We start from the raw sequence: 24,897 nt of genomic DNA, 5'->3' as shown, positions 1-24,897 counted from the left end.
GGAAGCTCAGCACTGAATGTAAAAGACACGGTGGACGATTCCATCACTTCTAATGGAACATGTTGCTCACCACCAGTTCAACGTGTTCAACCTTGTCCTTTACTGACATATAGTGGTTCAGGTCAGAACTGCCCACTAAAACCCCCAAGGAACCTTAAGAGAACCCTTAAATGATTAATTTCATGCATTATAAAACTAAAGCTTTTGATTAGTGCAAGAAGTTAGTTTTTATACCACTTTCCTGGAACAAACTAGTTCTACAATTGTACGAATGACAGATATTTATGGTAAATGTATCATACTTTAATCAGTATTTTTTCCAGCTGGGTCAAAAGAATTTACAGTGAACATACTTTTAATATATTAAATGGATTTAGTCTAATAAAAATATAACAGGTTTCTAAAATTTTCACTGATGAAGGATTTTCTAGAGAACTAGTGAATGAATTTTGATGCAAACAGGAATTTATTTCAAAATCTTTCTCTCAAGGCAAGTGACAAAGTGTGAAATTGTGGGTTTTTTCTTCATATTTATTATCAGCAATTCATCAGATACATATATAAACAACCTGGTAGGAAAAGAGAGAGCTCAGCAACGTCTTCACACAGCAGTCCGTCTCGCCCAAGCAAAAGATCAGTAACATTACACTCACACTCACACACTCACCCACACACACTTTAAGAGGTTCATACTAAACGTTTTTTGCAATAAAAAAGAAATGAACATTTTTATTTATATATGATACATAAATAATCAATAAATAAAACGTTATGCTTGTATTTACAAAAGAAACAAAACCAGAATGAACTGAAAGTAAACATTCTATTCACCAAGTTTACAAAATATCCACGAGAAGCCGAAGAGTCGCCAGAATTCCCATTCTAGAATCTGATTGGCTGAGCTGTGCTCTAAGCCAAAAAAGAATTGCAACAGCGCATAGTAAACACTGTTAAAATAATTGCATGTTATAAAAAGTGATCACTGCTGCGGTGATGTTATGGCAGGTTTGGGGACTTTTTTTTTTGTGGATAAAATCACAGCGACTTTTAAAACATGGAAGGATGAAACCCATCAAACGTGACCCTCATATCTGATTCATGCAGTCCAGATGCCTGATCTGGGATCAGTTTGGTGCAAAGAAAAAAAGTGGATTAATTAATTTGTGTGGTTGTTGGGAATAAATATAGTTTTCTAAATGATATGAAACTTAATTTGAAAATGACAATAAATAAAGGAATAATAAAAAAATAAACCATCACACTTGGCCTTGTTCAGAAACTGTACATGTACTATGAGCGCTAATGCTGGCCAAAAAAAACGAACAAAAATATATTTACATTTCACAAAAAAGAGGCAAAATAATAGATTTATTTAAAAAAAACAACAACAGTGAGTTCAAGTAAAAAAATGAAATCTACGTCTAGCACAAGACTGTACATCATCTTGCATTGAGAGAGGCAGTTTTCTATGGTGATGCTATAGGTTCATAACATGCTGCACTAATATAGTGCAAAAATGGAGTCAGGAAACAGGAAAAGGGGGCGGGTCTGGAGGCAGGGCGGAGCTCCGGCAACGTATGAGCCAACACAGCCCAATACACACACAGAACAAACACACAGGCTGCCGCATCCCGAGCAGTGGGTTCAATCTGAGCAAGGTTCATGGGTCACGGCGTTCCCATGAGGCAGTGTGCTGTAGCAGCTCAGGATCTACAGAGGGGGGCGGAGCCACGGGAGGGACCATAAGTCAGAGAAAAAAGGGCTCCTCGCACCTACATCCTCTCCAGTGTATGTTCTACCTTACAGAAAAAAATCGACGTGAATGACAGAGCAGAAAAAAAGGCAGACTTCTCAACGAAGACAGTTTGTGAAGGCTTTTGTGTTAAAGTAAAAAAAATATGTAAAAAAAGGAAGAAAAAAGATGTAGGCTACCTATAAATATGGATTTGGTCTCTTTAAACGTCTGTAATGTCTCTTGTTTTAAAAAATCAGTAAAAAGTCACTAGGTTTTCCAGGGTCCGGCATGTTTTGGCTGTAGAGTGGGGCGTGATTTGGTGTCGGTGTTGGTCTACATGTCGGCATCACCATCGTACGCCAGGGTCAAGGGCTTGAGTCTGTTGTTCTGATGATGTCTTCTCTGGGGTTTCTTTGGCTTTTTGCTTTTGAGAGGGCAAAAAATAAGAGTTTATGCATTGAACAGTACATGTAATAAACATACTGCTAGTTGTTTAGTTTGCATTTTAAGAAGTTAAATGGATGTCTATGAATTTGCCTCTTTTTTGTAGTTCTGCATGTGCCATGTTGCCATGCCATGCAGTGATGGCTTTACCGGGGGCTTCACTGCAAAGCTGGATGCTACTGTTAATGAGGCAAATGAAGTAAGGTGGCAACCAAACCTACTATTTTTTCAGGACGTGCTTATAAGCTGATGAGAGGGACTGAGAACTGGAACAGCTTTTTAGGGAATTACAGTTCCCATACTCACCTCAGCGGAAACTGAGACACACAAGGACAGTTCAGAGTCAGATAGGAGGCCAGTTATAGTCGACATCATTCATGTTACATCTTAATGCTAAAAAAAATGCTGACAAATTTTAATGCCAACATAAAATATAACAATTGTAAAACTGAAGTCAGACATGGGTTTAAAAAAAAAAAAACAGAAAAGATGAGAGATGGATGAAGATGATACTTTGTTTCCCCACCAGTCCACTAGAGGGAAATGTTATAACTGTGACTATGTCATCAGTTACAACGCTTCACATGTAATGTGAATTTTGTGGTGGATGTTTTTGTACTATATTGGTTTTTGGGAATTTCGTAGTAATACAGATATCAGTTTTGATACTGTATTATTATATGTACATTATATGTTCTGATAGCAATATATAATTTGTTTAGCTTCAGTCTTTTTTCTGAAGGAGAAGAATATAACATAAATTAATTGTTTGTTGTCTAGTCTGTGAGGACTTTACATATGCTGTATTTTCATTGTAAATTATGAAAATGAGGGAGATAAAAAAAACAAGTTAAAGTGAAGCCTATTACAAATTCACAGCTCTCATCTAGCCGAGAACGTTTTTTTGCAAATTTCATAAAGAATTGATGACCTTATTCATTGCTTCTAATGTCTCTGCAGAAGTGATTTTCCATATTCTGCTGCTTAAGCCTATGATTGATTGAAGGAGCTTAATTGAAAAGCTGTGGCAGGGGTTTGGAGAGAGGGAAAAGTAAAAATATTACTGGGGTATGGCAAATATTGCACCACTGCTCTATATACTATATAGACTTTTTTTGTAATTATTGCACAGGGCTATATGAACACACACTTACACGCATTTTCTGCTCACCTCTGTTGAGCTGATGCACCTGATTGGTCAAGAAGGCACATTGGAGAAAAGGGACGGAGCATGCTGTGCGCCTAGGGGGCAGGCCGCATCTAGACCACAAGTCACTAATTGACTTCAGTCTCAGTCTTTTTCTGACAGTCGGGACATGTGTATATGTACTCATCCCCGTTGTCCCCCACCCAGACCGCTGTAGCGTTAGATGCATCAGGGGTGGGCGGGAATCGATGGCTCACATACACACTGATGAAGGGTGGGTGGATGAGATGATCCAAATGAATGAAAGGATGGGTTTAAAACAAACAAAAAAGCAAAACGATGAATAACAAAAGAGAAAATGGACATGAAAAAAAGTCTCTTATGTTTAGTAGAACATCTTACCAGGCTAAATATGTCATGGAGACGATGAACACGATCAGCACAAAGGCCCCTGCAGCCACACCGTACACCCAGGTCTTCAGCTTGCCGTCTGTGTTAAAAAAAACCCAAACAAACAGTGGCGAGGTTCACAATCTCCACCAGCAGAGGGCAGCAGCGCTGCACATTTCAGCTGGTCCTCTACATACTACACAATATAGTGCACAAGAGCAGGTTTCAGATATAGATACGTATTATTACATTTGAACTGGCTTAATATCAAGGTCAAATCTAATCAAAATGTAATTATAGAGCACAATTAAAAGCCAATGCAATGTCATACTCATGTTTGTACAAAGACGATTCAATTAAAATACATTAAATGTGATACAAAATACACAAACATGCAAGAGATTCTCAAACAGATAAAAGCAATGAAAATTGATGTCCCTGTTTGAGTGGGCAGCCAAGACTGGCTCCCGGGGAGCAGTGTGTGGGGACTGTGCTTTGCTCAGTGGCACCTCAGTGGCACCTTGGCGAATCAGGATTCGAACCGAGAACCTTCTGATTACGGGGCCGCTTCCTAGGCTTCCACTGCCCTCACTAATACTAATAGTAGTATTTTTGAATTTCCTGGTGCGTGCAGGCTGGTAAACAGAAGACAGAAACTCTGAAATTAAGTTTATGTAACTATAATGTTTTCCAAATTACGATTTATAGTTCAGCAATGCTGATAGGTGTGTGACTCTGGCTGATACCAAGAACAGAAAGCTCTTGACCTTCTGAGCTCTGTAGCTATAACTCATCCTCCAAGAGCTTAATGAGCATCCAGGCGATGAGAATAAGGCTGTGGTGAGGCTACCTGGTCCAAACGGCTGCAGGAACCAGGTTCTCCCTGAGCGGCCAGGCAGGATGGAGTTTGGCTGGGTGGGGCTGACGGCTCGGATGGTTTTCACGTCTGCCTTGTTGTCGCCGGCAGTCGGTATCTCCAGCACCGGGATGAGTGTGCACTGATCCAGCAGCCCGTCGGATGTCATCACTTCAGTGTAGCCCTCCTCGCAGCCGCATATTCCTGCCTGCAGGGGGCAGCGGTGCATAACGTTACCGACAACGTCTTTAATAATGTACACGCAATCTGTTTCATATACACACTCACAGGTCTTCCTAAAAATGCAACAACAAAAACAAACAGATCTCTGAATGCCATACATGACTGACGGAAGCGTGTGTGTATATGTTTGTGTGTTGTCTGCAATTTCTCTCCACTGTGACAAAAACATGCAGTTGTTTTTCAAAAATCCCATTTCCTCTCCAATATGATGAGGAAGGTAGAGAAAGAGATATTCTTTATGTAAATGATAGTGTGAAATTGTGTGTGTGTGTTTATATGGAGCGGTGTGTGTGTGTGTGTGTGTGTGTGTGTGATTGAGGGGTTGTGATGTGCTTTCATTCATCTGCTGCCTCTCTGCAGGTGGTCTGCTGTTCCCTGAGCAATTGCTGGAGTATAATCAGCCAGAGAAATGGTCATAATGCGCACACACACACACACACACACACACACACACACACACAGTAGACATTTGGTGCAGACAGCAGGTACAGAACATCCATACAGATACAGACATCCTTCATACAGTAAACAGACTGACACACGCACACACAGCATTCTTTCGATACAAACCGTGCAAACACAAGACAGAGGGCGAAGAAAAAGGACACGCTGATTATGAAAGTGCGCACACACACATACAAGGTACTAAAAAAACAGATACACAAACACACTCATACTCACCTCAGTGCAGTAGGACCGTGGCTTGTCACACACTGGGACGCAGGATCTGTCGGACACCGGGCGGCTGGTGGACAGGCAGCCGCCTGCAGGGGTGCAGTGAGAGGAGGGAATCTGGTTATGAGGGGATTCACACGTTGTCAGGCAGCAACAGCCATATTAAAGGTCAGAGCAGGTAACAGATATATGGGTATAAAGGGACAATTTGGTTATTTTCCTGTTAGTTTCATTGTCTCACTTTATATATAAAAAGTTCAAATAAAATTATCTTTTGACGTACATCTAAAGAAGAACTGAAATGGTATCTGTTTCTTATACTCAACAGACAGATATTTAAGCAGCTTTATGAGAACCAATTTATACACATTTATAATATTTGAATTATAAACGTGTAAGTACACCTGCATAGCCCAAGTAAGAAAATACAAACCTTTCCCTATGGGGGCCAGCGAAAATGTCCCCAGTTTTCATACTCAATGTTTTCATCCTCATATTTCCCCTGTACTACATGTAGTAATGAACGGCATGTTCAACAACGTCACATCTGATAATTATGTGTGTTATTTATTAAGTATTTTTCCTGTTCTAGACCAACAATTAGTAAATGTCCAAGTGAGGACCTTAAAATCCACAGCAGAAATAAATAAACACAAAATACACACAGACAGACTTAGTGTTTCTTAGTGTTTCAACTGAGGCAACTCTGTAGGCAAGTGAGGGTGAAAGCAAGTGAATTTACACTTCATGTTAAATCAATTAACTTTCTCTCGCTCACACACACACACACACACACACTTTTTCTTTAATTTAGGTGTTACCTCTGTTACATAGAATAAACATACAGAGACCCAGCTCCATCACAATGAAGCTTCTGCAGAGGGGTGTGGTCCTCACTTGCTACTCCATCACAGCATGACTGATCAATACTCATCTGTGGCACACAGCACCCCACCAATCCCCCTTTAACCGTGACAGCTGCCACAATGACATCTGACGACATGACCTTGGGACAAGGGGTCATGGGGCAATGCTGGTTCAGAGGCGAGGCGGTTCAGGAGGGACCACCAAACCTGCTGAGCCAGAACATTGCTCGGGACAATCCTCCACATCTGCCTGTCTCAAGCCGTGAAATTCATTTTACAGCATCTGAGAATTCCCTAGTTATCACTCCACCATTATAGCTCAATGAATTTACATATAGAATTCTGATTATACACTTTTTTTTAATACATATGTTCATATTTATAGTTAATACTAACTGTATATTATTACATACTACTGTAAATCCATCCATGTAAATATTATCCAGTCTCTTCCTGTACATATCACCTTATGTATACCCATAAATTATCTTGCCTTTATCCTGCACTTGCTGCTTATTGCACTTCTGGTTAGACCTAAACTGCATTTCGTTGCCCTGTACATGTGTGATGACAATAAAATTGAATCTAATCTAATATAAATTATACTGTATGCTAAAAAACTATACAGTTGATAGTGTTCTTGTCCTCTGAATGGGAACATGATCATGCTTGGAACACTTTTGGCATATCTCATATCAATGCATACATTATTAATTAAACACTGTTTTGTGAGATTCTGGAGCTAAACTGGCTTCAACACAAGACAACTCATATGCAAGTATAAATATTTTCTATTGCAGATAATATAAGATTCTTTCTCATGGCAATGGATGACCTCTGATTATTTATTCCACCTTTTCTTTCCTGTTTCCATCTGTCACAGTCTCTCCATCAGTTCTAAAATTCTTACAATGAGGGGTGGTTAACAAAATAGCTACACTGGCACTTTTCAAAACATTAGATCCATAATAGCTTAGATTATATACGTAAGCGTGGAACGCCATCCAGTAGACGCTCCCTCCAGATGGCATGAAAGCGGCAGTGTGCTTTGATTGGCAGACACCATGGGGAAATTTACGGGCAATGAAACGGTTTCATCAGCAGCGCTCCTGATGAATAATCATGCTGTGGCATGCATATGCATGACTGTTGTTCGTTGGGCGGCAGACACGATTCTGCCGAGCCTGGCAGTTTCCGCGTAAGTTTCTGGCGACTCTTCAAAGGTGAGCTGCTCTGTTTCCTCTCTTTGACATTTTTTTTTGTCATCTTCTATCTGCTGCCAAATAGGCCCGGTACTGGGGCAGAATATATGGTCCAGAATGCACTGCAGTATAGGCTAGCTAATGTTTTCCACTATAGCACTTTCACGTATTTCAGCATATTTTGTGCTTTTCTGTTTTCCATAATTTCTATTGGGGCAATGGTGCATCAGATGAATGACAGATTAAAAAAAAAAAAGATGACAAAATATCATTATCAGTCACCATGACAGAATAATGTTTCCTTGAAATAAGTGAGGTAATTAGGTAATTGTATGTTATGTCTCTTGCTTTTATTGTTTTACACTACCGTTGTTGTGAATAATTTCATAAATAACTATTTAATTAATATATATTTGGTTATTTTTACAGGTAATGTTTTGCCGTCATGGTTTGGATCTACATTGATGGGAGTGGTATCTTCCAGGATGGCCACACCCCATTCACAAGACATGAAGGTCATTGATTGGTTGATGACCATGCAAATTATGTAAATGACCTGTGGTCATTTTAGAGGGACGTCCAATGTCACCGTCTGAACACCAAACACAATCTTTAGGAAGAAGCATGTTCATCCCTCCTGTTGTCTTGTCAGATGTAAAAACGCTAAAATGTGGCTGACAAAGATAAGATTAAATTTACACATTCTGTGTTAATCTGACAGATGACACTTTGCCACATATTCTGAAGTGCATCATCACAGGAAGTGACAGCAGGACGGGATTAACACGTGCGCATGACACCGCTCCCCCCTGGGATTGAAAGACTCATTTCCATAGAGATTATTGCATCGGAGTTCCTGCTGGCAGCGCTGCAATGCCACACTCCCCCACCGTGCCGACAGGTAAAGGGACACTGAGCGCGTCTGTTTATCACGTGTGTGAAATTAGACGATGCTGTTTGAATGATGAGAGTATCAGAGGTCACTCACACACACACTCACCTGTGACGTTTAACCCATCTGAACGTTGGCACCACACCTGGCGAGACGAGGCTCTCCAGGCACCCGTCATCCACTTATACTCATAACACTGTCCCTCTGAGGAGAGAGAAGAGATTCAGGAAACACACACACACACACACACACACACACCAATACACACAACCATACAGAAGAATATAATCACTCAGGCCAAACAGGGCTTCTGTCAGGCTTCAACAAGTTCTGTTTTTAAATACGTTATATAATCCTGGTGTTACTGGCTTATAACTACACATTAAATTCTTTATCGCAGATCCAGGACTTGCTAAACTTGGTAAACTAATGTGAAGATATCAGCTCAAACTTGGCCTTGTTTTTAATTTTAAGGCCTTAACATCTGATTTAAAAATGTTAGACTTTGCAGATACCCAGATACCCAGTGTACACACACACACACACACACACACACACACACAGACACAGCCACTGTGTCAGTGTTTGGTGATTATGACTGACCAGTACAGGGACGCGCCTCCCACTCCTGGTCAGGACACTGCAGCAGGTTCTCGGGTTCCTGAGCCAGAACAGCGCGGGAGCGGACCTGCACCGACCCAAAGCCCAGGTCGTCCCCACCCACGCAGCTCAGCTGACAGGGGCTCCACCCGGTCCAGTCCGTCAGGTAACACTCCCCTGTACAGGAAGCGCACGTCGGTTAGGCCACATTCTGAGATACGCAGTTAATAAACGGCATGGTACGGGTGTGTATTGGCAAAGATCTCGTGATACGATATGTATCATGATACATGGTTCGCAATTCTATTATATCATGAGCTATTAAGATACTGTATATTTTGCGATATTTTACAGTTCCATGAAAATGTAAAAACAGAGCTGATATGCAAGATGCTGTGTATGATCCGTGTGAATCATATAACATTAATAATATCACAATATATTGCTGTGTCGATATTTTCTAACACCCCTATTTTTAATTCATTTCAGCAATAACACATAATACCAGTTAGTATCCATGTTGACTTGTGTTTGAGAATGTGTTTTTTTTTTTTTGCATGTCCTGAATTAGTCCGTACCATAGTCACAGACACACAGAATTCTGCAAATACCTCAAAATATCCTCAAAAATAGTAGTTTGTGTGTGGCTGTACGAAACAGCAGCAGTGGTAGTAATTTAGTGTGTGTGGCATTGTGTGTGTGTATGCAGGCCGTGGTAGGGTGTTTATGTGATGGTAGAACACAACAAAGGTAATGGCAGAGCTAATAGAAGAGTGTGTGTGAGTGTGTGTGTGTGTGTGTGTGTGTGTGTGTGTGTGTGTGTGTGTAAAATCAGGTACTGGTGGCTGTTAGCGAGCCGACATTTTTAGGAATGAAAAACTGTGGCTTTAAAGGTCAGAGCCAGAGTGATGAATTGTGGGATACTGTAACGACTCAGTCCAGTGAACTCCACATTGCAAGCTGAATAACGGACTCTCCCTTGTCCCCACACACACACACACACACACACACACACACAAAATGCACGTCATTAGTGTCATTTTTTCCTGCTGCACAAACCTTTGTCCACAACTCCACTTCTGCTACACAGAACACGTCAAAACCGGGAGCTGGATGTGTCACTCACAGGCCTCCCACCACAAAGACCACTTTCCAATTCTCTTATTTTTGTTATTAAATCGCACCTCTGCGCCATTATTATGCTGATGTAATATTGTATGAAACGTGTAAGATTTAGAATACAGTCTGCAAAGTCATGATGTGGAGGCTCTGCACTCAACACCTTCGTATAAACACGTGGCGGTGATTTAAGCGCCGTTCGCGCCACGGAGCCCCGGCGACCCCATAAACAGCGTATTATAGCGGCCTCGCGGGCTCGGTGATGAGCCGACGGGGGTGCAGACACGGCTATGAATCACGCGAGGGCCGCAGCAGGCGGAGGCGGCTCCGTCACAATGAGAGGTGAGACGGGAGGAGTCGTGGTGTCGCTGCGGTAACGGATCTGCAGGGCTGCGACTGACGTGTTAGCACCGTGTTAAACTCATATATAGAACTGCCACAATCGGGGAAGAAGAACGTACGGGTGCTAAAATAAAAACAGAGGTTTTAATTGGGCAACCAAGGTACTACACGAATATGTGTGTGTGCATGAAAGATTTTGTGTGCAGATAGGTGTGTGTGTGACAATGTGTGACAGATTGTGCATGCAAGTGTGTTGGAATGGGAGTGGAGTGAGAGTTTAAGCATGAGTGCTTACAAATGTTGTTAGTGTGTGTGTGTGTGTGTGTGTGTGTTTGTTAAGCGTCACCTGGACAGGGTACAGAACAAGTCTCTTCAAGGACGATCTCTTTGTTTCCATCGACTTCCTGCTCCAGGTCTCCACACAGCTCCTCATCCACCAGGCTGCCTTCGCCGTGTCCCGACCCGTTTGACACATAGCATGAAACGTTCCGGAAGCGCAGCCCCTCGCCGCACCTTGCTCCCTGAGCACACACACACACAGAGGCATGGCGTGTGTGTTAGACTGCTAAATCCACACACGGACCCCTACAAGCCTCCGAGCTCCTCAGAAGCCATATGAGAAAGACAGACAGTCCCTTGCCTCATGTTTTTAATTAAAACCCCAACTGAGCTCAGCATGCCGACCACATAACAGGACAGCTGGGAGCCTGGAGGGGACCATGAATGGTGAAAGAAGTTGAAATAGCTACAGAGAAAACTCACCTCAGCCTTGCACTCGGACCAGGGGCTGTACCTCCATCTGTAGCATGGCTTTGCAGGACAGGGCTTCCACTGCTCCATCTGAGTCGGACAAGGCCGACCATCCCCCTGAGACGCCTGGATCACCGTCCTCCTGCGCCACAGCTTCCCTGGAGAGACACAACATCACGGGCTCTCATTACTTATGTTCCCCCAAAACGGGCACAGTTTCCTTCATTCACAAATTACAGGTTTGCTTTCCCCTGGAGAAAGATAGTACTTTATGCAAGATTAAATTCCAGACCTTAATGTCTTCCTATACAGCCTCTCACAGATCTCCTACCATCAAAGCTAATCACAGATCATTTACAGTATAACCCACATCTTACCCTGGATCCTATTACATATGATGTTCTAGGTAACCCAATTTCTCCCATTTGCAGAAGGGGAATGGTGTATGACCTGGACCGCTTGTGGAATCACATCCCGCTGCCTCAGTATTTCCATTTTGCAAATAGCCTAATCTGGTCAATTACCCAATCGAAACAACTGTGAATATTTATCGGGAAGCTGAAGAAGGTTGAAAGAAGGACAGACAAAAATGATGAAGACCTAGAATGCCCCCTGTATTTTAAAACGAAAGGAACGAGATGGGATTCTGGCTGTGAGCTGAGTGGGATTTGGTACGGTACATCACGCTAAAATTTGGCAATAACTTACAAAACCCACAATAGGAATTTGCACTGTTGTGGCCTCTTTACTGGGGCTACCCGGAAAATTCCGGGCGGTTTCCGCTGAGTCGGAAGTCTGTGGAGGCCGGTAGCGTGGCACAGTTCTCGCTGGTGCTCCACTTTTCAGAATGGCATGATCTGATGCAACGAGGCCTTAAGGGCAGCATTACCTTCATGGTCATGCATCCTGGGTACCAGATCCTGTAAAAGGGTCCGTAATTAATATCCTCTTGGCTGTTGTTCTTACTTTGCAAAGATGGCTGCACGCCCGCCTAAGGTGGCATCGCCTGGCGATCCTTAATGCTGAGTACAATTAGACCACGGTCCCTGGGCGACGGAGCGCCTTGGGCAAGTCTTGCCAACCTGCCAATTCATCTTCGGCACAACCTGCCGTGATGCGCCATCCCGGCGGTGGACCCCCTGCCTCCCCGAACTCTCTTTCTTTCAGCCCCCCTGCTGACACCCTTCAAAAAGCACCAAACAAATTCAACGCCTGGAGCCCACGCCTCACTGCTTCAGGTCCCGTCAAGTGTGGAGAATAGTTAAAGGGAACACGACTCAGAAGAAGTGAGGGCACTGCAGGGCTGGTCTGATGTGGGGCATCAAGCCAAGTTCAGAGGCAAAGCAGCGGGTGTCTGTTGAGCCCATGGGCTCCGGCAAGCCCATGGCAGCTGCCGCTTACAGAGTTTGGCCATCTTTGGGCATCTTCATGATCAAAATGGAAGAAATTAGCATGGAGACACGCGGCTGCCCGACATCCCAAGTCTTCCGGACTTTCTGCGTATTGATGGAGGCTCCATGACGCCCGCAAATAAAAATATCTCAAAAACGACAGCAAGCAAACAAGAGCATGCAGGCGAGGCAGTAGCATGTACATCACACACTTGAGAGAATGCGAGAGAGAACGTGTGTATGTGTGGATCGCTGCGTGTGTAGTTTGCAAAATCAGATTTCGCTGCGGGTGAGCTTTTATTTAACTTCTCCAGGACCAAAGTTATGATAATTTTAGTTATGAAGTTAGTTATGAAACTGATAACTGCTATCGGTTCAGTGGGACAATAACAGTGGGTGGTAGATGTCTAGTGAGTAACACACTCGCCTATTGACCAGAAGGCCACAAAGTCCCAGGTTAAAAACCCCACGCACTCATCATTATGTCCCTGAGCAAGACCCTTACCCAGGGGGGCTGTAACTACTGATTATAAGGTGATCTGGATAAGAACGTCTGATAAATGCTGGAAATGTAAATGATGGCAGAGGGAAAGTGTTCCCAAAAAACTAAAATATAAATCCATTTAACCTCAGACTACAGGCTTAGCAGGTTTGCATCCCCGTTTCGGGTGTCTGGGCTGTTGAGGTGCTGGAATACAGAAGCAATGCATGACATGGTTCATTAGATGCTGAGAAGGTGAGACGGAGGCTAGCCGATGGCGATTATGTTTTCGTTGCACTGGCATTGAAAGCAAAGACTGAGGTGTGGAAAAATGACATTTGGGTTATTAAAAAGCTGTACTTGTCAATTTTAAGCACAGATTAAAGCTCTAATCAATGGCTACATCTGTCTATCTGAACAGCTAGTCGCACCGGTGTGACCTCAGATTTTCTATTATTCACAGACTCAAAAAAAGGAGAAATTAGGTTGCATGTGTGACCAAATTGATTGCACTCTATTTTGCACTTTATTTTGTAATTGTTTGCACTTTATTCACTATACTATGTGTATTTAAATCTGTAGCATAACCATTGTTGAGTGTCCTTGCTCACTTAGAAGTGAATGTAACTTTGACTTGAGGCACATCTGATTGTGAAACAAACAGCACAGCACATGGTGACACCACGAAATGTGTCCTCTGCATTTAACCATCACCCTTGGTGAGCAGTGGCCATGACAGCCATGACAGGCGCCCGGGGAGCAGCGTGTGGGGACGGGGCTTTGTGCAGTGGCACCTCAGTGGACAGGTTCCCCGAACCGGCAACCCTCTGATTACGGGTCTGCTTCCTTACCCGCTAGGCCACCACTGTCCCACCAAACAGGGACATCAATGCATTCACAGAAAAATCGCAGTCATTTTGATTAAGTTTAGTTTTTACAAAGGTGTTTGTCACAGCCACAACACTCAGTTCAGGAAGTTCACAGGCTCCTCCTGCCACTCTCTGAATGATTTGGTGAATCGGTGAAAGAATCTTTTGGACAAATCTTTCAGTGAAATGATTCTAAAGATTCAGTGCATCTAAAAGAACTGCCGTGCCCATCACTACAGCGGATAGATTAAGGTGACCGAAACTGCTAAACCCGGTGCGGGTTTCATGTCTTTGCTTGGGCTGCTGCAGGCTGCAGCGGCACTCAAGGACTCCTGTGGTGGAGTGGTCCCACAGGCCCAGAGCACACAGAAATAATGGACCCCCGATCAATGCCCCGAGCCAATGGAATTACACACAAGGACATGATTACGCCCTCCTACCCACTGCTCCATAAGACTGCCATGCTCACATCATTAAAGGTATCTGGTTTCAGGCATTTTCATGGTGATGATATTGTTAAAAGCGAATGGCATTGCCAAAGAGCTTAACAGGGATGAGGAAATAATGCGAGGAAGTAATATTACCTACCAATAACATAGACTGTCACATTTTTCATCACAGAAATCTGCCTCTGGGGTGTTCTGATGTAGTCTAGGGCTTCTATTTTAACATAAACTTTATGAATAAAGGTGGGATGTCAGCCCTCAGGGATCATCGTGTAGGTGGCAAGTTTGAGGTGAGAAACGTGGTTGACACTGGGGAGAGGCTTACCTGCAAGGCCACAGGTGCGTGTGCACTCCGACCAAGGTGACCAATCAGAGAGCTGACAGTTGACCGGACACTCCACCACACAGGAGGCGTTCATCTGCCATTTCTTTTCCAGGCCCAGCTGAAAGAGAGACTCAGTTCACCATCGCTCCAGGTAACATCCGGGTAATAAAAGCAAGAGGCTGTCGAGGGTTAAATTGAGACAATATACCTCTTCACAGAACCTGAGCTCCACGGACTTCCCGTCACTCCGTACACAGTCCAGCATCCGGGTCTTGACGCCACTTCCACACACCGCTCTCTCGCTCAGCTGACAAGTGCTCCAGTCTGTGTGAAAGGACGGAGCCATTGTTCATAGGGGGCCACACTATGGGACTTGATCAGGGACTTCGATTATTCCTCACCAACATGAGGCGTGTCCCCACCTGTGATGTTGTAGGAGTAGTGGAAGCAGTTGCTGTTTAGAGCACAGGCCTCTTTCTCGGTGGTCGGTGGACACGGCTTCCCTTGCCCCGTCTGGCGGATGGGGCCAGCGCTCCTCTCTCGTGTCCTGTTCCCAGTGCAGGGCTGCAGAAAAGACATTACGCATTTCCATGGAATGCCACCAAGCCCTGGAATTTTCGAATCCGTCTTGATTGTGTAATATCTCTTCCTGCTTGGAAGTAAAACCACCACAACCACTGTATGAGAGATGGTAGGGTGGTAGTAGCCTAATGGGTAACACACTCGCCTGTGAACCAGAAGACCCAGGTTCAAATCCCACTTACTACCATTGTGTCCCTGAGCAAGACACTTAACCCTAAATTGCTCCAGGGGGACTCTCCCTGTAACTACTGATTATAAGTCGCTCTGGATAGGGACGTCTGATAAATGCCATAAATGTAAATGTATGAAGGTGATTGGTTTTCAGCAAATTGCATTCTTTGCATTTTATCCCATCACCCTTGGTCAGCAGTGGGCAATGCGCCCGGGAAGCAGTGTGTGGGGATGGTACCTTGGTCAAAGGGGACCTCAGTGACACCTTGGAGGTTGGGGACATGAACCCACAACCCTCCAGTCAGGAGTCCACTTCCTGATCCGCTAGGCCACCACTGCCCTGCCACCTATATCTGGCACATCATTTTAATGCTGAAGAACCTAATCAGAAACCTAAGAGGATATTGAAAACGATCCAGACGATCCTTGATTAAAAAGCAGTGGCCCCTTTTTTGACACATACATCAAATTTAGCCTCAAATATTTGAAGGGCAACTCAAAACAAAATGGAATGATCCACTTTGCAGGCCTCTTCCCCTGGTATCAAGGCACGTCTTCTACATCTGAGAAGTAATTAACTTCTCTGACAGCTTTGTGGGAAAGTGCTAGGGAACAGCAAACGTGAACCTGCCACAATAACCTCAATCGCTCTTCTGAGACACTTCTACCTCACCCGTCTTTAAGCGGACCTTTTCACACCGTGTGCTGGTTAGCACCACGCAAGCTGATTTCTGGGCTCTTTAATCTTGCCATGGGTTCCGGAGCTGTCAGCGCGCCACTTAGTTCAAAAGGAGCATGTTTAAACCAGTCTGGATGTCAGCCTACATGGAGAATTGTTTCGATTCGCTTTCGTCTCAGTGGGCAGACGTGCTCGAAGAGTGGCGTGAAGCATGCTGGATGCATTAACAATGTCACCCTGTGGTTCTAGTGTTGTAGGAAATGGACTCTGCATGGCGTTTTAGCAGAAATTAGGCATTGTTTCATCACACTGAGATCTCTTAGCTTATAAGCCACTGAAATTCGGCACTGAAAAATGCCAATGCCAATAGTTTTTCCCTACCAATGAGCATCGGCTCCACAGCCCCCAGTCAGACAGCACGCAGTCCTCTGGGCATGGAAGCTGGCTCTCTCGGGCACCCAAGGGCATCTCCTCTGGATCACAAAGGTAGTCCTCTACTGGGTCTGATGGGCCATCAATGGTGTTCTGCATACACCTACCGAAGTACAGAGAAAAAAGGCTGCTATCCTCACAGCAATCTAAGACCAAATATGAATAAGAATAACAAGATGAAGAACATACCTGACTTTTCTTGTTTGTACACCCTCTCCGCAGTTTTCCTTCAGGTCCACATTGCTGACTTTCCAGACACTCCAGGGCTCGGCCACCCAGACGTACTGTCCACAGTCACTTAGACATGGGACCACCTCATACACCTGGCACAGCATAAAACTTTATTTACTTATGAATTTAAATGGTTTGCATGATGAACGTTCTGGAATGTTCTATTCCACTGCACTGACACACATTCCTCACTCAATCCTTTTATGCATGATTGCTGAAATTATTGTATGTTGATAATTCCATAAATACAATAAATATGAAATAAAGTTAACTTATGTAGTAGGAGACTCACTCACCTGAGCCTGTTGCAGGAGTACAAATAATAAAAATGCCCAGCAAGATATGGAAAGAAAGATGAGAAAAGGTCACCTTCATCAATCTACAACTCAAAATGTCATACAACATCCAAAAATGCAGAGCAGCTCCTGGTTGAGCAAATTAAAAATATATCACAGTGTTTGATCTTCTAATCAAAAATTTACTGAATCCTGTTGCATTAATTAAACATTAAAACAAGCCAGGGACCTCCTCCCCCTTTCTCTGGCTCATGAGAGGACGACTGCTTGTGTTAACCTCACCTGGTTGACGTGGTCGAGCTTCGGGCAGGGTCTCCCTCCGTTGTACGGCTTTTCCCTGAGCCACTTGGAGCGAACTTTGACCCCGCTGCCACACGACTTGCTGCAGCGAGACCAGTTAGACCATTCGCTGAGCTTACAGTCTGATGGGCACGGGATAATGCAGGCTTCCTCAATGTAACCTACAAATGGCCACAAAAACAAAGGTTATATGCTCATCATCTGGACGTAATGCATGATCTGTGTAAACAGGCCCTGGAGCTGAAAGAGGAGATGGACCAGTACTATTGTATTAACTTGCGAGCCTTTACGTCCTTTTGCGTACTCTGACCTTTCCCACGGGCAGAACTTAGGGCCCAGCAAGGTGCAGCAATTGGGAAAAATTATGTGAAAAACTGGGATGCCCTTGTCTGTTGCAGCAATCATGGTTGCTTATTCCTAATTAAAAAAATATAATGGTTACATAGCCATTAGATTAGACTATGATTAGACTCACTAAGCACACACAGATATTTCTTGTTTTTGATCAGATCATTTTTTTAACATTAGCCACACCAATGAGGATGGCCAACCCAATGAGGGATGGACAAATCAACTGAATTGTAGGATTTATCTATGCTAATTGATAATAACACTGTGAAATGTGACCTCTGTACTTAACCATCACCCTGAGTGAGCAGTGGGCAGCCATGACAGGCGCCCGGGGAGCAGTGAGTGGGGACGATGCTTTGCTCAGTGGCACCTCAGTGGATCGGGATTCGAACCGGCAACTTTCTGATTACGGGGCCGCTTCTTTAACCGCTAGGCCACCACTGTACTTAAGGGCCATGTTGGGTTGACCACAGGACCACAACTGCAACACTTCTTTGACTTGATTATTTTCAGACTTATAAGCTTTACCTTGCTTCCTAGTGGAATTTGTGTATGTTTCATATCTGTATTTTCCTTGGAATGTGCAGGATATAAATTGCGAATTTGCTCCTTTTTTGCATTTACATGAGACTTCTTAGAGACTTAGAGACTTTCAGCATAAATTCCATATTCCATTGCATGCACATATTTTTTGAAATGAACTTTTAATATTTCAATATTTTCATACCACCAGAGGCAGCATATCAGATACTTGCTGGTAGTAGCCTAGTGGGTAACACACTCAACTATGAACCAGAAGACCCAGGTTCAAATCCCACTTATTGCCATTGTGTCCCTAAGCAAGACAATTAACCCTAAATTGCTCCGGGGGGGGACTGTCCCCTGTAACTACTGATTGTAAGTCGCTCTGGATAAGGGCATCTGATAAATGCTGTAAATGAAAATGGCTAGATGAGCAAGGAAAATGCTATTGAAGCTTCATTTGGTGAACATGGAAGAAGATTTTAGGCTCACACTCAAAATTCTCCAGTTTCCAATGCATGGCTCACTGAATCTAAAATAATGCTATAAATCGGAAACAAAACGCACTGCCAGGAAGATCAGTGCTGGTTTTTGTTTTAGACAGGGGTTACACCAAGTCCAGCAAGGTGTCCCTGAGGGCGAGGCTCTCATTAAGACATGTAATCATGTTACCACTCGTCTGGAGACTTCCCAATTCAACACAATTTCTTTTCCTCTCCAAATGACATTTTTATTATTCCTTATTCTGACGAGGCAAGACATCAAACTGCTAAACACCCAGACAACTACTGAAGAAATAAGCTGAGAGGCAATCAGACAATGAGAGGAATCAGAGCGGTGCGGTTTCCTCAGACGTTGATGAAAGCGCTTAAGGGGACAGCCGTTCTCTGATCCCACTCACCAGCCCGCCACCGCGGGCTTTGCGCTGTCACACCTGGATCAATAAGGCCGCGGTCTTTAATGGCTGCTTCTGGGAATATGCAATCTCGCACCAATAAGGCCGGAGACAAATTAGAGCGAAGCCTCTGATTGCTGTCGAGCCCTGGGCCCAGCGACATTATCTGATGAAAAGCAGATCAAGTTGTATTCCATTTTGGCAAACAAATGACTGTTATTTCCGAAAGAAATGTGATTTGCTGCAGGATTTCCTGCCAGAGATTTAGGAGGGAGTTTTGCTTACTGTTGATCACAGTCGGTTGCATGTTTTTTTTTTTTTTGCTTTACATTGCTTCTAAGAGCAAATTGTGTATGTTTCATATTTGTATTTTCCTAGGAATGTTCAAGATTTTAGTTGATTCCATGAGACCTTTTAGTCAATTCCATATTCCAATGATTGCACAGGGAGAGATTTTTGCAAATTAACTTTTTTTTGAAAAAGTTAATTTGGTATAAAAAATTACATTTTTATACCACCAGAGGCAGCAGGCAGGGAAAATGCTATTGACGCTTCACTTGGTGAACGTGGAGTCCAATCTGAAGTGATAAATGTCTCAGAAGCCGAATTAGTGCTGAAGGACGGATTAAAAAGCAGGCGGGGTTCGGCCAGTCACTGTATAGTTGTGACGTGCAGGGATGAGCCGTTCCAGATCACCGGCCCTCGTCACTACACGCCTCCAGTAGCAGCTGGGAAACGGCTGCCACAAGCTAATTCCCAATTCCCATCCCCGCGTTCCGTGTCTCTCTCCCCACATTCCGGAATGCAAATGAAGCTCGGCTGCAAGATTCAGGCTTCGAGCAATCCGATCGGGCTCTGCGCTTCCGCATCGATCCCAGTCTGCAGAACTCACTGTCAGGAAATGCTCACCATATGGAGGAAGATAAGGGCTTTGCGATGGATGGGGAGGGTGAATGCGAAGCGATGGATTATTGGGATTTTTCGAGGATGCAGCAGGACCTTTACTGGGAAAGTTCTCCACGTTCGCGGTTGACGTCGATAAACTAACAAATGATCTGGAGTCTCACCATGGCTGTTGCAGCGCGAGGTCTCCACCATCCGGTTGTCCTGGTCGTAACACACCACTGCCTGGTAGCGGTAGCCCTGGCCACATTCCTTGATGTCCCCCTGGACCTTCATGCCCAGCTGGCCCTCCACGCGCCCGCCCTCGGGCAGGATGCAGTCGGACCAGTTGCCCACCGGCTGGGCGTTGTACTTATTGCAGGGGCAGTACTGGGTCTCGCTCAGAGGGTACACCTGGGTGTTCTTACACTGGTCGCGTTTCTTACTCTTCCCTGAGGGGAGCAAGAAGAGCAAAACATACATTTAATGGTTCGGGGGGTTATTTGCACAGCGATCTCCTACTTGGTGTCAACAGTAAATAATCTTATCCTACCGAAATCCAACCGCACATACGTCTAATCTGGTTAATCCTCTGACAAACCTGACCTTTGTTGACAAGGTCTGGAACCAGCTGGTTAGATCTTTGATCGGGAGATTGCGGTCGGGCTCGGTTTAGAAGCTAAAGGCTAAACGCGGACAGCAGGTGACAGCTGATCATTTCCACATCCGTTCCAAACCGAGGTCAAACAAAGAAGGCCGAGCTAATTAACCGTCTGAGTCCAACACAAACAAAGTCCCACACATCGTGCGTCCAACAATCACGGCAAACATGAAACAGAGTTCCTGGACTTACATGACTGCCCACGCAGGCTTAAAAAAAAAAAAAAACTACCGACGCACACATATGCTTGAGCAGTCGGGCTGGCGCAGGCTGTGGGCAGACACCATCTGAGGCAGCAAACATCAAGTCATTTCACACCTTGCAATGTTGGCAAGGACTGGGCACAAGTAGTAACAGGACAAAAAAAAACAACTAGAATTACAGCCAATTCACATTCCGGTAACCGCCGCCCAGCGCTGTGGACATTCCCCACTGACCTTGACCTTATGCCATGAAATTAAATCACTACATCCATCCAAGTAAAGGTACGTGCCAAATTTGTAAAAATGTCCTCAAGGCATGCCTGGTGTGTCGTGTTCGCAAGAACTTGGGGTCGCAGTGTCAACAACCATCAGCGTTGCTTTGACCTTTGACCTCCAATCAGAAATTCAAAGAAATTCCCTCAAGGAGTTCTCCCGATATCGTGCTTGGAATAATGTGATGTCACACTGTATAAAATGACCTTGACCACTGACTTTCAACCAGAAATGACTTAATCTTGTAGTACAGATGAAAAAATTGAGGCCAATTTAAAAAATTTGAAGCGTTTTCTTTAAAAAATAGGCCATAAGTCGCAACATAATAAGAACCTTTTGATGACATGCAGTGCTACAAAGTAGGCACATATGAAACCCCCAGTGCAGGGAAGGGTAAATGTAAAAAATGGCCAATCTGGCAACACCGGCCGGGAGAGAGTTTAAACTTCCGCAGACTCCACCCCATGCAAGGTCACCTCCCACCTCCTGAAAGTACTGCATTGTGGGTTTAGGCTTAGCGTTAACAGGTGTGCAGGTAAATGCCAGTTTGTACCAGAAATATGAAATATTGAGCTTTGACCACCAACATCTAATGAAATTTGAAGAAACTCCCTTGTACACATTGTGTATTCTTGTGTCAGGTTGCACTTGGTCCAAAGTAACATTTGTGTTTTTTTTTTTGTTTTTTTTTGAGGTCTTTAAAAGAATTGAATGGACTGAGGCGCAACCCAAAAAAAAAACAGACAAAAAATCCCTGGCTGTTTTTGCTGCACCACCAAGACATTTGTATTAAATACACCCAATAAGATATTAAGGGTTGCACATCTGGACATAAAAACCCTGCCGAACATGATACTCACCCACGAGTAACCTCTTCCTGGTACGAACTCCCACGCAGTTGGCCGCACAGGACGAAAACTTGGACCAGCTGGTGAGCTGGCAATCGTCCTGGCATGGAAGCTGGCACGGCTGGGTGAGGGGTGGCATCGGACTGGCAAACTTCAGGCAGGCTGCGATGTCGGCCTGCCCGCCGTCCAACTTCCGACATGAAACAGCTGAAGGAACCAGAGAAACCAGTTAAACCACATAATTATACAAAGAAAAAAAAATTTAATAACCTCTCCTGGCCCATAACCACAGCCAAGTAACTATCAGAATAAATAAAAAGAAGCAAAATAGTTAAGTTTTTGTTCGGTTTTGTTTGTTTTTTGTAAAATGAAAAACAATTTTTTTTTGTTGCTTAATGTTAGTGTATATTAAATGAAAGGGGGAGTGGCAAAATGAACTTATACTTCTGCCTGTCACGATTAGGTGCAGCTGGAGACTCACCTGGCACCAATTTGCACGACAGCAGGGCGGTTATAAGGTGCGTCTGAGCACCCATACGGGGCTGCGACATTTTTCTGTGGACCGTGCAACTTTAGTTGTGTTTAGTTGTTCTGGTAATCGGCACACGCCTGCGGCTTAGTTCGTGTTTTTCCCCTTTTTGTTTCCCCTGTTTTTGGCCCTCGTGCCATTTTATTTGTGTTTAATAAATCATTGTTTCCCAGAATGTCCCGTCTCTTGCTTCATTCCCCCGTCAGCTCGCGGACGTGACACTGCCTACCTCTCTCTCTTAAAGAAACACAACTTGTGTTATATACTTATAATGAAAGTGTATATGTTTGTTTTTTTGGAACATCTTTTAAAAATGAACTCTAAATTAACTAACCGTTTACTCATTAAATATGTTAAGAATTGTTCACAAAGTCTTAGCCCCTCCGGGGGTAAAATGTCTGGTAATTAGGATGATCTCACCATCACAGTGTCTTTAAAGTTGGCGAGAAGTGGACTGTGCGTAATTCCTATCGACTTCCCGTCCCGACGAAAAAGAAGGGGGATACGGACAGACGTTGGCGGCGAAGAGCAGAGAGGCTCGATATTAGATTGTCTCCTGCTCTGAGCGTCTGAGCACCGCACTGATACTATTACAGGTAATGGTGCCTAATGACACGTCTGAGGGTAAACGCTTTCTTAAAACTGATCTCAAGCCGTTAATGGCCGTTGTCTTCAAAAGCCTGATGCAGGTCTAGGTTCCTAACGCAAGGTACTCAAGCACTTCCTCGCTCTCCTTCAATCCATTTATACCTTCTCATTCACCCGGCCCTTGCCATCTACCTCCCCTTTTATCCCGCTGTTCCGACGGCTGTCTGCCATTTTATTTCCTCCGGAAGACTCTCTGTGCTCCGAGGAGGCACGTCCGAGTGTTTGAACTCCTCCGAAGCTTATCGGCACCCGCAGGAGCTGCGAGGCGAGTTTTTTGCACCAACTTCTGCAGACGCCCCTTAACCTTCCACATCCTGTGGACCCGGCAGCATTTAGGGGGGAGATTAATGTTGCATGCAAAGAGCCCGAGGTAGCGCTTTGATGCCGACTTTCCCCGCGCTGGCAAAGAGTCGGACGGGCTGCGCCGATCAAATCTTCACTCCCACGCATTTTCGACAGTGAGAGAGATTATTTGCCGCATTATTCCTGACTGCCCAGGCACAATCGATGTCTAAAAAAACTCCAGACGAATTTTGCAAAGTATAAAGAAATTTTTATGTTTTCATTAACCTTAAAATTGACCTTCAAGTTGGAATGGAAAATCACGAAAGATGCTGAACATGACTTGCTTAAAGTCTGGAAAGGTGTTTCGCCTCTCAGAAATGCTTGCATGTCACCTTCTATTAGAAAAAACATGGCGGCTAGTTCGGAAATAAACCTGCCAAATCCCATCTGCGTAACTCTTGGAATGTAAATGGCCCTTTTGCAATTCTTTCAGCGACATCAACATATTTTTCAGAAATCGGCGATGGAGATCTGACTGTCTAATCTGCAGCTATAGACCTCCACGGTACCTCGGGCCTGTAGGCCAGGTCCGCAGTTTTCCTGAGCCCCGGGGCTGTCCTGCCTCACCGACCAGGGCACCAGCTGACAGCGCCGCCATTTGTGTGTCTTCCATCTGCAGCACAGACCCACACGCAGACAAACACATTACGGGATGTGACACGCCGGGATCTCATTCTCCAATGAGGGTCACATTGCTGAAGAAACTTTTAAATAATTAATAAATACATAATGTGAATGACATCTATAACCGCCAAGATAAAACTTTGGCAGTTTCACATCACAAGTCTCAAGAAACTATTACAATTCATAATCATTTACATAATTAAAGTAATGTACTGTCAATTGACAGTAAACTAAAGAATAAATGACACAGCAATAAAGCCCAATAATTGGTTATGAAATGAATATTGATGGTTGCTTTATATAAAAGCTGGCATGTCACCGCGTGCCACATGCTATGTCACCTGTAACCCGGGCAAACAGATGGCGCATCGCAGTCCCGCTCCTGAGAAAGCACCTCAGGACAGTCCTGACCGCCGTTAGCCGGGAACTGGATGATGATGCGTTTCCTCGACTGTTTCCTTTTGTTGTTGCCACCTGGAGGGAAAAAAAGGGAAAAAAAATCTAATATGCTAAAACCGCGTATATATATATATATATGTGTGTGTGTGTGTGTGTGTGTGTGTGTGTGGTGATAAAATTGATTAAGTGAGTTGTTAAGAGTGCAGGGAAGGATACAGAACATATCTAAGGTTTCATTAATTACCCTGAAGAT

The 24,897-nt window shown here is 44.1% G+C and overlaps 1 protein-coding gene across 2 annotated transcripts in view; it reads right to left on the bottom strand.

Annotated features, from left to right (window-relative positions):
• Window positions 1-518: 518 nt before the first annotated feature.
• Window positions 519-24,897, bottom strand: part of thsd7aa (thrombospondin, type I, domain containing 7Aa) — a 94,559-nt gene continuing 70,180 nt past the window's right edge. The window contains exons 10-29 of one of the 2 annotated variants that reach the window (XR_003743335.1): window positions 24,587-24,719; window positions 24,131-24,234; window positions 22,112-22,306; window positions 20,300-20,566; window positions 17,447-17,625; window positions 17,165-17,170; window positions 16,827-16,960; window positions 16,587-16,740; window positions 15,196-15,337; window positions 14,982-15,097; window positions 14,774-14,891; window positions 11,274-11,419; window positions 10,858-11,032; window positions 9,054-9,227; window positions 8,559-8,654; window positions 5,497-5,579; window positions 4,567-4,780; window positions 3,729-3,816; window positions 3,351-3,590; window positions 519-2,159 (exon numbers count right to left, since the gene is read on the bottom strand). Coding sequence is in view for 1 of the 2 variants with exons in the window: in XM_028964150.1 (XP_028819983.1) it covers window positions 2,069-2,159; window positions 3,729-3,816; window positions 4,567-4,780; window positions 5,497-5,579; window positions 8,559-8,654; window positions 9,054-9,227; window positions 10,858-11,032; window positions 11,274-11,419; window positions 14,774-14,891; window positions 14,982-15,097; window positions 15,196-15,337; window positions 16,587-16,740; window positions 16,827-16,960; window positions 17,165-17,170; window positions 17,447-17,625; window positions 20,300-20,566; window positions 22,112-22,306; window positions 24,131-24,234; window positions 24,587-24,719 (2,615 nt within the window). In the remaining variant the exon portion in view is untranslated. The remainder of the gene's footprint in view (window positions 2,160-3,350; window positions 3,591-3,728; window positions 3,817-4,566; window positions 4,781-5,496; window positions 5,580-8,558; window positions 8,655-9,053; window positions 9,228-10,857; window positions 11,033-11,273; window positions 11,420-14,773; window positions 14,892-14,981; window positions 15,098-15,195; window positions 15,338-16,586; window positions 16,741-16,826; window positions 16,961-17,164; window positions 17,171-17,446; window positions 17,626-20,299; window positions 20,567-22,111; window positions 22,307-24,130; window positions 24,235-24,586; window positions 24,720-24,897) is intronic. The other variant, XM_028964150.1, reaches the window with a different exon arrangement.

Source organism: Denticeps clupeoides, chromosome 20 (assembly GCF_900700375.1).
Source record: "Denticeps clupeoides chromosome 20, fDenClu1.1, whole genome shotgun sequence".
In the NCBI taxonomy this organism is placed as follows: Eukaryota; Metazoa; Chordata; class Actinopteri; order Clupeiformes; family Denticipitidae; genus Denticeps; species Denticeps clupeoides.
The sequence above is the reverse complement of the archived record's forward strand: the minus strand, read 5'-3'. Positions and strand labels throughout refer to the sequence as shown.